General features: G+C 42.8%; 1 protein-coding gene across 2 annotated transcripts in view; it reads right to left on the bottom strand.

The window, feature by feature from the left end:
• Positions 1–6,862: 6,862 nt before the first annotated feature.
• The window catches only part of LOC110283697 (tetratricopeptide repeat protein 39B-like), an 8,655-nt gene continuing 1,483 nt past the window's right edge, over positions 6,863–14,034 (bottom strand). For both annotated transcript variants that reach the window (XM_021149125.2, XM_021149126.2), the window contains exon 2: positions 6,863–9,008. In XM_021149125.2, coding sequence (XP_021004784.1) covers positions 7,081–8,895 — 1,815 coding nt within the window. In that variant the 5' untranslated portion in view covers positions 8,896–9,008 and the 3' untranslated portion in view covers positions 6,863–7,080. The remainder of the gene's footprint in view (positions 9,009–14,034) is intronic.

The raw sequence follows: 14,034 nt of genomic DNA, 5'->3' as shown, positions 1-14,034 counted from the left end.
GCTGAGGACCCGTTAGCGAAGCTCTAGAGCTCGAAGAGCAGGTCCTGCCCTGAGGCCGCCATACCCAGAGCTCTGCACGACCCAGGGAAACGCCGCAGAGACCCTGGCCACATTTCTACTCAGCTCACACGCCACCGAGCGGACTTGAGTCGGCCCGCCTGAGCCCAGCATGCTTTGCTCCTGACGTCATTTCCTTCCCCCAGAATCCTCCGCCCTGTAGTCCTTTGCCTCCGTTCTTGCACTGCAGGTTGTGTCCAAGGGAACTTGAGTTCTCCTGGCTACCGTGAACGTCTCAAGAAATCTTTGTAAGAGGAAAATGTTCGTACCTCAAAGCTTTTTAAGTGGGGTATGAAAATGCGCTTTTGCCCTGAATTCAACACAAAGCTCTCTGGGTAAACCTTAAGGCTCTAAAAGCCGAGGTGAATGGCATGAATTCTTGTTTAGCTCGTTTTGGGGCCGGTTAAAATGCTGCACCTTTGGGGACGTGTTCTCAGTAAATCTCAAGAACAGTGCTGAAGTTGGGAAGATCAGCACTGGATTTTTTTTTTTTTCTTTCGAGACAGGGTTTCTCTGTGTAGCCCTAGCTGTCCTGGAACTCACTCTGTAGACTTCGCCTGCCTCTGCCTCCCAAACAGCAACGGGATTATGTTGCTTCTGCTTCAGATTTCTGGGCACGTAGTTGACTGGGCTCTGACATACTGCAGAATCTTCGAGACTGTGATACTGAAAAGTGGTGCAAGGCAGCAAATGCTAAGATTCTGCCTATACTGAAAAAAAAAAAAAAAAACAACAACCCCCCCCAAATAAAAACCCCAACAACAACAACAAAAAAAAACCACCAAGGGCGATGAACAAAAACTGAGCTATAAGATTGTCAAGCCAAGCAGCAGAAACATTAAATATGAATCGGTTTTTAAAAATTACTACTTGAAATTCCATATCAAATAATCCTTCCCAAAACCTTCATTTATTGAATGATTGACTGCTCATATTAATGAGATTTCATGGATTAAGTTAGACTTTATCAGTTAAAACCCTCTATAAAGCTACAAGAGCAAATGTAAATTCCAAGTTATTAAAAGTGTGGGAGAAAATGTTTGACCTTTAAAACTACAGAATAAAAATCTACAACTGATTTGTGACAACTGTTCAGTTGCATTTTAAGTTTCATTCTTTACTGCAAACCTGTTTGGCTTATGTTTTCTTCCCCTTTTGAAACAAGGACATGTCCCTACTCTGCCCAAATTATCAGAAATTTAAATTGCATTTGGGCCACATGTGATGCACAGGACTTTAATACAAGCATGTGGGAAGCAGAGGTAGGCAGGGATTTTGAGATCAATTAGTCTACATAGTGAGTTCTAGGCCAGCCCTGTTACAATAAATAAATAAATAAATAAATATCAGTTGCGACTAGATACAAGATATTTAAACTATTCTAGCCTGTTTTTTGTTTTTTGTTTTTGTTTTTTTTAATTCGAGACAGGGATTCTCTGTGTAGCCCTGGCTGTCCTGGAACTCAGAAATCTGCCTGCCTCTGCCTCCCAAGAGCTGGGATTAAAGGCATGCACCACCATCACCCGGCTTCTAGCTTTTCTTTTCTTTTTTCTTTTTTTAAAGATTTATTTTATTTATTATATGTAAGTACACTGTAGCTGTCCTCAGATACTCCAGAAGAGGGCGTCAGATTTCGTTACGATGGTTGTGAGCCACCATGTGGTTGCTGGGATTTGAACTCGGGACCTTCGGAAGAGCAATCGGCGCTCTTAACCATTGAGCCATCTCACCAGCCCAGGCTTCTAGCTTTTCTATTCACTCAATTAGTACCAGCCAATTGAAATGTCTCTTCTTTATGTATATGCTTAGTAGTCATCAAGATTATATTGATGAGTGCTAGGAATAGCTCCATTTAAAAAAAAAAAAAAAAGCCCGGTATGGCTCATTTGCAATTTCATGGCTGGGAAGTGGAATCAGAAGGACCTCTGGGGCTCACTAGTCTAATTGTAAAATCCTGAACCAAAGAGACACTGTCTCAAAGAATGTGGGTGTATTTCCTGAAAATGACACTGAGGTTGCCCTACACACACACAGAAGGAAACAAAAAATCCAATCTAGAAAAAGAATACATTAAGGGGCTGGAGAGAGATGGTTCAGTGGCTAGGAGCACTGGCTGTTCTTTAGAGAGCCGGGATTTCCCGCGTGACTGCTTACAAAAATGTCAAACTCCCAGGAGATGACACACTTATTTGGCCAGCAGGGGCACCAGCCACCATAGTGGTGCTCATATGGTGCTCATACATGCATGCAAGCAAAACACCCATACACATACAACATATATATATGTGTTGTATATATATATATATATATATATATATATATACATGTATGGATGTTATACATATATATATGTATATGTATATATATGTGTGTATATATAATGTTTGTGTGTGTGTATACACACACATATACATATATACATACACACACACATATATATGTGTATATATATATATATATATATATGTATAACTGTATAACTAACAGCCATCACCCCAGCCCAATGTATTCATATCATTGGGCTGGGGTGATGGCTGTTAGTAAAGTGTTTGCTTGCACTGGAAGCAACTGCGAGAGCCTTCGTTCATATACCCAGCACCAACATCAGAAGCCAGATAAGCCCCTGTAGTCTGGTGAGATTGCTCAGTGGTTAAAGGAATTTGCCACTATTCCTGATAAGCCAAGTTTGATCTCTGGGACATTTGTGGAAGGGAAGAACCAACTCCTGCAAGTTCTGTGACTTCCACAAGTACACACACACACACACACACACACACAAATGTGTTTTAGGTTGGATGTGGTGGTGCACACCTTTAATCTCAGCAGTATGGGAAGCAGAAGCCAGTCCTGTCTAGTGAGTTCCAGGCTAGCCAAGGCTACAGAGTAAGACCCTGTCTCAGAAACCAAGACAAACAAAACCAGAGGGCCTGTGTGTGAATTGCTGTCTATATGCAGGTGAGGGCAGGCACAAGGTAAGGCTAGAGCCTGTGATTGGGCAGTGGAAAAGGAAGGTGGGGCTGAGAGTTTCAGAGACAGAGGACAGAAGGACAGAGAAGATGGAAGAGGAAGAACCAGACCCACGAGGCTTTAAATAGCCGCAGGTAGCTATGAATATCTTAGAAGGGATAGAATAATACAGGACAATCTGTCCAATCTAGGTGGGCAGCTTGTATCACCATCAATTGGCTCTGAGTTCATTGTGTGGGCGTTTTGTGGGTTGAGAATTTACTGATATGAATCTGACTGATAAATTACAAGCCTCTAGAGTTTTGTTTTTACTGGTTATGGGGATTTGTGACAGTCACAGGGGCGGATGGATAGGAAGATTAGAGCGGGGTTCCCCGGCAAGCAAACTAGGAGAAGTTGGGCAGATGCAGCCTGGGGACAGTGGGGGCGGGGTGACCGCTTTGCTAGAGTGTAGCCAACGATAACTGGGGTTGATTTTGTATTATTACATGCATTACTTGTGAAAAGGTTCAGAGTGTAAAGTTCGTGCTGTGGACGCATGGGACCCTGAGTTCACCCACATCAAAGGCTGACATGGCAGCATGGATCTGTAGCCTCAGGGTTTGGGGTTGTGACCGCCAGATCCCAGGCCTGCTAGCCTGCCATTTTTGCCAAGGTACCAACTTCCAAGTTCTGAGAGAAGGTCTGACTCAAAAAGTAAAGGTCTTAAAGACCACTGGGCGTGAGGGCACAAGGTCTTTAATCTCAGAACTTAGAAGGCAGAGAGGCAAGTGGATCTCAGTGAGTTCAAAGCCAGCGTGGTCTACAGTATTGAGTTCCAGGACAGCCAGAGCTACATGGTGGGACCCTGTCTATAATAAAATTAGTAATAACAACAATAATAATAATATCTTCCAACTTAGTTTATCAGGAATAGTGTGACAAGTTCTTTCAACCACTAAACAGTCTCACCAGACTACAGGGGCTCGACTGGTTTCTGATGTCAGTGCTGGGTATATGAACTCAAGTTCTGACACTTTCAGTGCAACCTCCTTTAATGTCAACCTTTGTCTGCTTCAAGTGCCTGCCAGGCCAGCACATGTGCATACATGCATATAATATACACACGCACACACGGAGACAGAGACAGACAGACAGACAGAGACATGGCTTTTAGTCTGTTTTTTTCTTTTTTTAACTACTTTGTGTGGGTTCTTCATGGGTGCTTTGTCTCCTAACAGTATCTTCTTTGGCTCGGCTCAGCTTCTCCTAGCTCAACTGTCTCCCACTGTCTTCTCTTCTGTTCTCTGACCCCACTCTTCTGTGTCCTGGACTCTACTCCCTGCTACTCCCAAATCCCACTGACTGCTCTCAACCTCTGCTGGCTTTTTATGTCCTCTCCTGTTCTCAGAATTCCAAGAGGCAACTGACACTGAAAGACATAGGGTCCTTTAAAGGTCCAGGCACACAAAACAGATCACACTACAGAAATGACTGAGGAAAACACCTGGCATTGACTCCATGACCTCTACCCCTGCTCCACACAAACCTACACCCACACCCAGTAAACACACAGAGAAAATATTGCTATAGTTTTGTTGCTATGATTTCTGCTAAAAACTAGAATTATTTTCTATAGGGATGTGGGGGGGGGAGGTGTCTTATTTAGCCCAGGCTAGTCTTGGACTTACTGTGAAGCTGAGTTCAAGCTGGTCTTGAACTCTTGATCTTAACTCCATTTCCTAAATACTAAGATTACAGAAACCCACTACCATGCATGGTTAAAAATGAATGTTTGACTTGTGTGTGTGTGTGTGTGTGTGTATGTTATGTGTGTTTATTTGCTTGTGTGTGGTCACACAAGTGTGAATGCATACAGATCAACTGACTGGATTTCACTCAGCTCATCTAGAAATAAAAATGTGTGATTAGATTTGCTGGAAAGATGGCTCAGCAGCTAAGAGCACTGACTGCTCTTCCAGAGGTCCTGAGTTTGATTCCCAGCAACCATATCTTGGCTCATAACCATCTGTAATGGATCTGGTGTGTCACCAACAGTGTACTCATACACATAAAATTAATAAATCTTTTAAAAAGATAACCCAGCCAGGCATGGTGGTGCATGTCTTTAATCCCAGCACTCAGGAGGCAGAGGCAGGCGGATTTCTGAGTTCAGGGCCAGCCTGGTCTACAGAGTGAGTTCCAGGACAGCCAGGGCTACACAGAGAAACCCTGCCTTGAAAAACCAAAAAAAAAAAAAAAAAATCAGCTCTAAAATTTCATAACTAAGACATCATTAACCCCAGAAGCCCTCTAGAAGTGAGCAGGGGCTGTGTTTTGTTTTATTGGCAAGCATGTACTGACAACCATCTCCATCTGGCATATATTAGGTGCTCAGGTTATACTGATTTTTTTTCCTCCTAAACAGGGTTTCTCTGTGTAGCGCTGGCCATCCTAGAATTCAATCTGTAGACAAGACTGGCCTCAAACTCAGATATCCACCTGCCTCTGCCTCCCACGTGCCAGGATTGGGTGTATGCCACCATGCCTGGCTGACTAAATTAAATTTTTTTTTAAATTGTTACTGTCTTTTGAGACAGGCTCTCAGTATGTAGCCCAGGCTAGCCTAGAGCTCAAGATCTTCCTGCATTAGTCTTCGGAATCTTCTGAGAGCACTGCATCACCTCACCTGACTACTGTTTATTTGCATAAGAAAACATCTGTGTTTGAGCTGGAGATGTAGCCCAGTTGGGTAGAGTTCTTGCTCAGCATATATGAATTCCTAGGTTTGATCCCAGCATTGTATAAGCTTGGAGTAGTGGTATATACTTTTAATCACAGCACCAAGAGAGACTGGGGTGAGGTCTGGGGGACACATGACACAACCCAGGGACATACATAGTTGTGTTTACTTCTTCTCATGAGTGTGGACACACATGTATAGAAGTGTATCTGTATGCCCGCGCATGCGGAGGCCTTGGGCTGATATTAGAAGTTTTTGATTGTTCTTCACCTTATTAAGCCAGAGTCTCTCAGCTGAACCTAGAGCTCTCAGACATGGTTCATCTAACTAGCCAGCTTATTCCTGAGACTCCCATCTCCTCCCACCTCTTACAAGTGGGGCTGCCGGGGCTGGAGAGATGGCTTAGCGGTTAAGAGCACTGACTGCTCTACCAGAGGTCCTGAGTTCCATTCCCAGCAACCACATGGTGGCTCACAACCATCTGTAATGGGATCTGATGCCCTCTTTCGGTGTGTCTGAAGACAGCTACAGTGTCCTCATATACATAAAATAAGTAAGTAAATCTTAAACAAAAACAAAAACAAGTGGGGCTGCCACAGCTATCCAGGAGAATTTACCTGGTTCTGGGGAGCCAACTCTGGTCTCCCTGATTATGTGGCAAATGCTTCCTTTGCTAAGCCATTTCCCCAGTCATCTTCATTTCCCACAATTATCATCATAGGGTTTATATGTGGATGGAGATTTCTTTCTATTCTCTAGCAAGTTAGAAATTCACACTAGAGCTTCCTAGGACTCCTCATGTAAAAGCGTAAAAGATATTCCTTATCACATAGGGGGATCGCCTTTGCTGTAAAAGCCAATGAAAGTGATTGTAAGGGAAACCCTTCAGAGTTTATAGTACTCAGTGTGCCATTATCTTTGAAACAGTAATGACCGAGGTCATTTCTTTACCAGTTAAGCATTCACTGTGTTATGTGCAAAGCATATTCAGTATCTAGTGGAAGGCTAAACCTCTGGAAGTTTAAAAACTGTGAACATAATCCCTTCATGAGTGTTTTTGCAGTTATAGCATTTGCCTTTCCTTTTTCAAGAATGTGCGTCACTCCGTTTCTCAGTCTGAGCATTGAATTTTATGGGGAAGGAGGAGGAGGAGGAGGAGGAGGAGGAGGAGGAGGGAGCAAAGCAATGGCGTGTCCCTTTCTTAGTTAGCAGCTTCTTAGCAGCTGCCACTTGGAGTTTTGCTTTTCACAGAGGAATTACTTTTCTACCCACTAATTACTTGACTGAGTGTAGATATTTCACTCATACTACACAGAAGCACACTGGGTTAAGAATCACTTTTCTAATTTAGCTATTTGTTCAAGGGCAATATGAGCCCTAAACTGTAGCCGGGCTTCCATGGAATAGTCTTTATAGTTCTTTATGTTGTCGAGGTTTTTCATTGCATTGGCATAGTCTCCCTTTAGATAGTGTAGCATCCCCAGTTCATAGTAACTGTACGGCACCAAATAGTGGTCGTACTTTAACATTTTCTCCTTCCTGATAACACGAATAAAGTAGTGCTCAGCCTTCAGATGCTTGCCCAAGTGCTTCAGGCACAGGCCTTTCAGCAGATTTAACAAGCTCATGTCATCTATGCCGTACTCCTCATTTGGGTTTTCACTCAAAAGCTCTTTCCCTTTGTCAATTATCAATAGCCAACTTGAAATAAGCTCTATTTTCTTGCTCATGACTCGGAAGCCACTCCAGGCGTAGATGAACTCCAGAAGGGGCTGTGCTGTAAACCAGCCTGTCGTAGTACCATAGCGCTGACTTTTCTCAGCAATAAACTTTTCTATGGGCACAGAAGAGCCTAAAATTTTGATTCTCAAGCTATCCACGCGTAAGAAGTAAGAGCTCAGGCTCTCGTTTTCCAAGTCCACACAGTCAGGAGGAAGCAAGGCCAGTATGATAGCCTTGCTGTATATATAGATGGCCTTAGACCATCTGCTGTGCTGAAACAATAGGTTGGCGTAGTTGTAGGCCTGCTTCCAATTCTGCAAGAAAATATGGCACCACATGAGCTCCCAGTAACAGAGGTGATGAACCTGCTTCCATTCATTCTGAGTAATAATGCACTCTTGTAACTTTAACTTTGCGCTTTCAAAATTACCGTTTAGCATGTTAAAACGTGCACGAAAAAATTTAAGTACAACACAGTTGGGGAATTTCTCCAGGTAGATCAGGAAGAGACTCTCGGTGGCAGCAGTAGAAGCCTTTTCAACACCAACAGCTACACGCACATAGTTGTAGTAGAAGAGAAGAGTGAACACACTTAAGATGTTGTTTATATGTGGTTCAGATGCACTGTCGTGGAGCAAGGCCAGGCCCACTTCTCTGTCTCCAGAATAGCCAACCATATTGAGAAGTTTCAGTGATTTGGGTGGTACAAGTGAAAACATCAGATTGAATACCCCAACTCCAAATTTTATCCCTCCAATCAGGTGTCTGTGGGTTTTACTTTGGTTCTCAGGCATAAGTTCTAAGACTTGTTGGCAGTCTTTGTATATTTGATAGCTTGACCCAACATTGACACCGCTTTTGAGGAAACTCAGCAAACTGTCGTCCTGTATAAATGTTATAGCAGACTTCAAGACTAGACACTCAGCATAACAGACTTCTGCATGCAGTTCCTCCTCTTTGATAGACTTTATTCCCTGTCTACTCATTAGGCGAGATAAAGTCACTATCCTGGGCTTTTTTCGGAAATTGTTGCAGGTTTTCAAAGCTTCCTTTGCAGCGTTCATTCCGATCTGGATATCCTGTGGCTCAAAGGTGAGGATGGCCTTGACAACCATAAACATACTGTATATCAGGGCGTGGTATGAACTGTTTTTTGACCATGGGTGAATAAGGTTGATGGCGTCTGAGAACCTGTTATTTAGAAACAAATACAATCCAGTTGTGCATTCTTCCAAGGATGATAAAAGGCTCATTGTTGTTGCCACAGGGATAATTTCATGGGCATCCTCGAACTTGTCCTCTGCTTCACTGTCTTTTAGATTGTGGGATCTAGTTACTTTCACCATTCTACCATGCTCGCCTTCACTCAGACTAAAGGTACTTAACAGGTACTCGTCATTGTCCTCATGTCTTTGGAACCGTGACATGTTTGCTTTCTTGGTTAGAGGTGGGAATATCTGAGGTGGAGCTGCAATGTGAGTAGCTGCTGCACTCCTGACCAGGGTCTCTTCTTCCACACAAAGCTCAGTCTGAAGTGTTGCTGTTAAAATGGAGGCAAATGCAAGACTAGCTGTGAGATGCAGCATTAGGGTATTCTCTATGATCTATGTCAGACAAGGAGAGGAGATTTTATGTACCCAGAAGATGAATTTCTGAAAAGTCCATCTAGAATGTGCTAAGGAAAACTAAGCACTAAAAAGTAAACCCTTTGAAATCAGCAGGGTTCTGTACCCAGTTGGTCATTGAACGAATTGCATGAGCTCACGACTCTGTGTTTTGTGGTAGGTGCACAAACTCTCACTAGGAGGCAAGGATCTGGTTAGAAAGGATACATATAAAATTCTCTAGGTCAAACTAAGAAAGATGTGTATTGTTCAGTCCACAGAACAAAGATTATGCGGATGAAAAATCTCTCCAAATTATTCTGAGTATGTGCCTACACTGTCACTGAAACCAGACTTTTGTTTGTTTGATCGTTTGTTTGTTTGTATGTTGTGTGTGGGGGGGGGATGTTGAGACAAAGTCTTTCCACTTAGCTCTGGCAATCCTGAAACTCACTCATCAACTCAGGCTGGCCTTAACTCACAGAGAAGCACCTATCTCTGTCTCTTAAAGGAATGGACCCCCCCCCCCCCCCCATGCACAGAAAAGAAATGCAACTTTTAATAAAGAGGGCAAAAAGAAAAAGAGAAATGTTACATTTTTTAAATTGTTGATGAGGATCATCTCAGAGGTATTATTTTAGGGAAATAGCAGTAGGTAGTACAAAATGTATCTCAGGGATAGAGCTCTCACCTAATGTACACAAGGCCCTGGGTCATTTCCCCCAATTTGCAAACACAGCAGCAAAACCAACCAACCAACCAACAAAAGCAAACGTGGAAGTAAGGATAAAATGAAGGATAGTGGCTCTCTCAAGGTTCTTCAGAGGCACCAACAGATTCTGCCTGAAGACAACGTTTGTCTTCCCCTGGCCTTTAGGAGGCTATTTTCAAATTGAATACAATAGACTCTCATTCTCCACAACTGCTTTCTACTTTTAATTACTGAGGCAGAGTCTCTTGCTAGAAGCAGAGTTCCCTGACACTGGGTAATATAGCTAGTCAGTTCGCCCCAGGGGTCGATCCCCGGTCTCTCTGCATCCAACCCCCAGGATTACAGGTAGCCAATTCAACTGCCCTGCTTTAGTGGGAGTTCTGGAATCAGAATGCCAGCCCTTCATCCTGGGCAGCAGTATTTTAACAAACCACCGAGCCATCTCCTCAGCTCTTGTTTTGCTATTTTTGAAATATAGCCCTAGGTAACCTGAAAGGTGCTGTGTAAATCAGGCTGGTCTAGCTTCCCATGCTCTTCCTTCCTCAGCCTCCCAGCTGCTGCATTGATAGGCATGCATTACCATGCCTGTAAAATTGGACTTTCCCTGCTTATTTATTTATGAAGTCAGGGATAACACCTAGAGCCTCATGAATGTTTTTTACTGAGCTCAGGCTCTTGGAATTTTTAAATATTTTGGGGGTTGGAAAGACTGATGATTAAACCTACAGCCTTATTCATGAGGAAAACGCTGTCTCGTGCTACATCACTAAACAGTATGGATGCTCAATCTCTTAAATACAGCAGCATTCAACTATGCACATTCTCCAGAGGACTTTAATCCACTTCTAGATTGTTTATTTTAGAAACTTTATTCATTTATTTTTTTCAAGACAGGGTATCTCTGCATACCTATGGCTGTCCTGGAACTTGCTCTGTAGACCAGGCTGGCCATAAACTCAGAGAAATAAACCTGTGTCTACCTCTGGAATGCTGGACTAAAAGTGTGCACCACCACAGCCTTCTAGATGACTTATAATACAAAGACTGTGTAAATAGTTATACTGTATTGGATAGAGCAAGTCTGTACATACTCAGTATAGACACAAATTTATGTATTTGTGTGTGTGTGTGCACGCACGCATGTGTGTGTGTGTGGTTTGTTTGATTGAGACACAGTTTCTCTGAGTAGCCCTAGCTGTCCTGAACTTACTCTGTAGACCAGACTGGCCTCAAAATCACAGAGAACTGCCAGTCTCTGCCCCCCAAGAGCTGGAATTAAAGGCATGCACCACCACTACCTGGCCCAAGTTTTTTATCTCTGTCTCTCTCTCTCTCTTTTTTTTTTTTTTTTTTTTTTTTGGTGTTTTCAAGACAGGGTTTCTTTGTGTAGCCCTGGCTGTCCTGGAACTCACTTTGTAGACCAGGCTGGTCTTGAACTCAGAAATCTGCCTGCCTCTGCCTCCCAAGTGCTGGGATTAAAGGCGTGAGCCACCACCGCCCGGCTTATCTCTGTCTCTTATTCTTCCATTTTAAGACAGAGTCTCATGTAGCCCAGGCTATCTCAAACTATGTAGTCATGGATGGCCTTGCATTCTTTTTTTTTTTTAAGATTTATTATTATAAATAAGTACACTATTGCTATCTTCAGACACACCAGAAGAGGGCGTCAGATCTCATTACAGATGGTTGTGAGCCACCATGTGGTTGCTGGGATTTGAACTCAGGACCTTCAGAAGAGCAGTCAGTGCTCTTATGCACTGAGCCATCTCGCCAGCCCGGCCTTGCATTCTTGACCCTCTGCCTCTATCTCCCAAATTCTGGGATTATAGGTGTGGGCCATGAGGCCAGGCCTGCTCTTCTTCTTTTTTTTTTAACTTTTGAGACGAGACAGGGTCTTACTATCACTGTGCAATCCTAGCTGGCCTGGAATTCTCAGTGTAGACCAGTCTGGCCTTAAACTCATAGAACTCTGCTTGCCTTTGCCTCCTGATTGCTGGGAGTTTCCTTAGAAAATGACATTTATTATTATTATTTTTTAACTAAAATACATTTAAAATTTAAAAATACATTCATTTACTCAGTGCACTCGTGCAAACACACACCTCATGTGGAAGTCAGAAGGAAACTTGCATAAGTAGACTTCCTCTTACCAAGTGGGTTTTAGGGATCAAATTCAGATCTTCAGGGATGGCAACATCCCATTATCTACTGAGCCATCTTGCCAGCCTTTTAAACATCTTCTAAAGACAGAATTTCCTTACGTAGCTCTGACTGCTCTATAACTTCCTGCCTATAACTAGCAGCAATCCTTCTGCTTTTACCTCCCACACGCTCAGATTACTAGCATATGTTGCCACACCTGGCTATTTATTAACTTACAGCAGAATCAAATCATGTCTAGGGTCTACATCAAAGAAAGCCAATGGTCTTTAATAGTGTTTCTCTAAGTACGGCCAACAGCCAGTTACCAACAAAGTCTCCACGGTAAGTCCTATGCTAAGGCTTACTATCTCTCATGGAGGAACCTTCAGGTTTACATTGTTCACATCGTCCTAAACAATTTTGTAAACATAAGCTATTATGTACATTTTTTTGTTTTTGTTTTTTTGAGACAGGGTTTCTCTGTGTAGCCCTTGCTGTCCTGGAACTCACTCTGTAGACCAGGCTGACCTCAAACTCAGAAATCCGCCTGCCTCTGCCTCCCAAGTGCTGGGATTAAAGGTGTGCGCCACCACGCCCGGGTTCATTTTTTATAATATGACAGAATTATACAACTCCAAAAACCTTTCCTCTCCAGAATTTCTAAAAGCATTCTGGGAAATCTGATGATCGTGGTTTACAGAAAAATAATGAAAGGATGTAGTTGAGCATGGATATTTAGAGCAACCTGCAGGGAATATGTACATGTGTAAGTATATCATACACAAATGCACATTAAAAGACCACTGTTAGAGATTTCCTGAGGGGTTGTAGACATTGGCTGTCCTAGAACTCACTATGTATACCAACCAGGCTAGCCTCAAACTCATAGATATCTGCCTGTCTCTGCTTCCCAAATGCTGTGATTAAAAACATATGCTTCCACCACCCAGCAAGATTATTTCTTTGTGTTAAAAAGAGAGAGACAGATGCACAAAACGTTTAAATGGATTGTCTTATTGTAGGATTTTCCTCATCTGACATAAAGGTGACAATAATTTAAGAACAAATCTAAAACAGTGAAGAAAACAAGATTTAAAAGTGAGCTTTCACTGGGCAGTGGTGGCGCACGCCTTTAATCCCAGCACTTGGGAGGCAGAGGCAGGTGAATTTCTGAGTTCGAGGCCAGCCTGCTCTACGGAGTGAGTCCCAGGACAGCCAGGGCTACACAGAGAAACCCTGTCTTGAAAAAGCAGAAAGAAAAAAAAAAAAAGTGAACTTTCTCCTTGTCTCCTGCATGCATGCCTCAGGCACTAGGTAAAACCACCACTACATATATAGTCAACTTTTCCTCAGAACACTGGAAGATGGCTGTAGGAAGAGCTTACAGCAAGACCCTGTTTCAGTAGACAAACACCACCAACAAAAAACAACTGTTCAACTCTTTTCATTTAATAAATGAAGATAAATTTTAAAAATTGGGCCAGGCAGTGGTGGCACACACCTGTAATCCCAGCACTTGGGAGGCAGAGGCAGGTGGATTTCTGAGTTCGAGGCCAGCCTGGTCTACAGAGTTAGTTCCAGGACAGCCAGAACTGTGCAGAGAAACCCTGTCTCAAAAAACAAAACAAAACAAATTGATGTAAAAAGATTATGAATATTCTGCCTTCCTTTTTTTGTTGTTCTAAATTCAAAGATAGGGTTTTCCTATGAAGATCATAGGATTATAATACTATAATACTATGTAACCCAGGCTGGCCTATAATTATTTTCCTGTGGGTTGTATACATAGTGAATCTGCGGGAGGCCAGCCTGGACTGCAGAAGATCCTGTGGCAAGCAAACACAGGAAGACTGAGGCAGAACAATATACTGTGTAGTAAGACTGAAGCAGAACAATATACTTCACTGTGTAGAGTTTCTATTTTCTTGCCAGAGATTTTTGTTGAGACACTATAATTTTAAATATTTGAAAATCAACATACATATAAATTGGTAGTACTTAAGAGTCTGCCTTTAAGCCGGGCGTGGTGGCGCACGCCTTTAATCCCAGCACTCGGGAGGCAGAGGCAGGCGGATTTCTGAGTTCGAGGCCAGCCTGGTCTACAAAGT

Source organism: Mus caroli, chromosome 17 (assembly GCF_900094665.2).
Source record: "Mus caroli chromosome 17, CAROLI_EIJ_v1.1, whole genome shotgun sequence".
NCBI lineage: Eukaryota > Metazoa > Chordata > Mammalia > Rodentia > Muridae > Mus > Mus caroli.
This window is presented reverse-complemented; position numbering and strand designations above follow the sequence as displayed.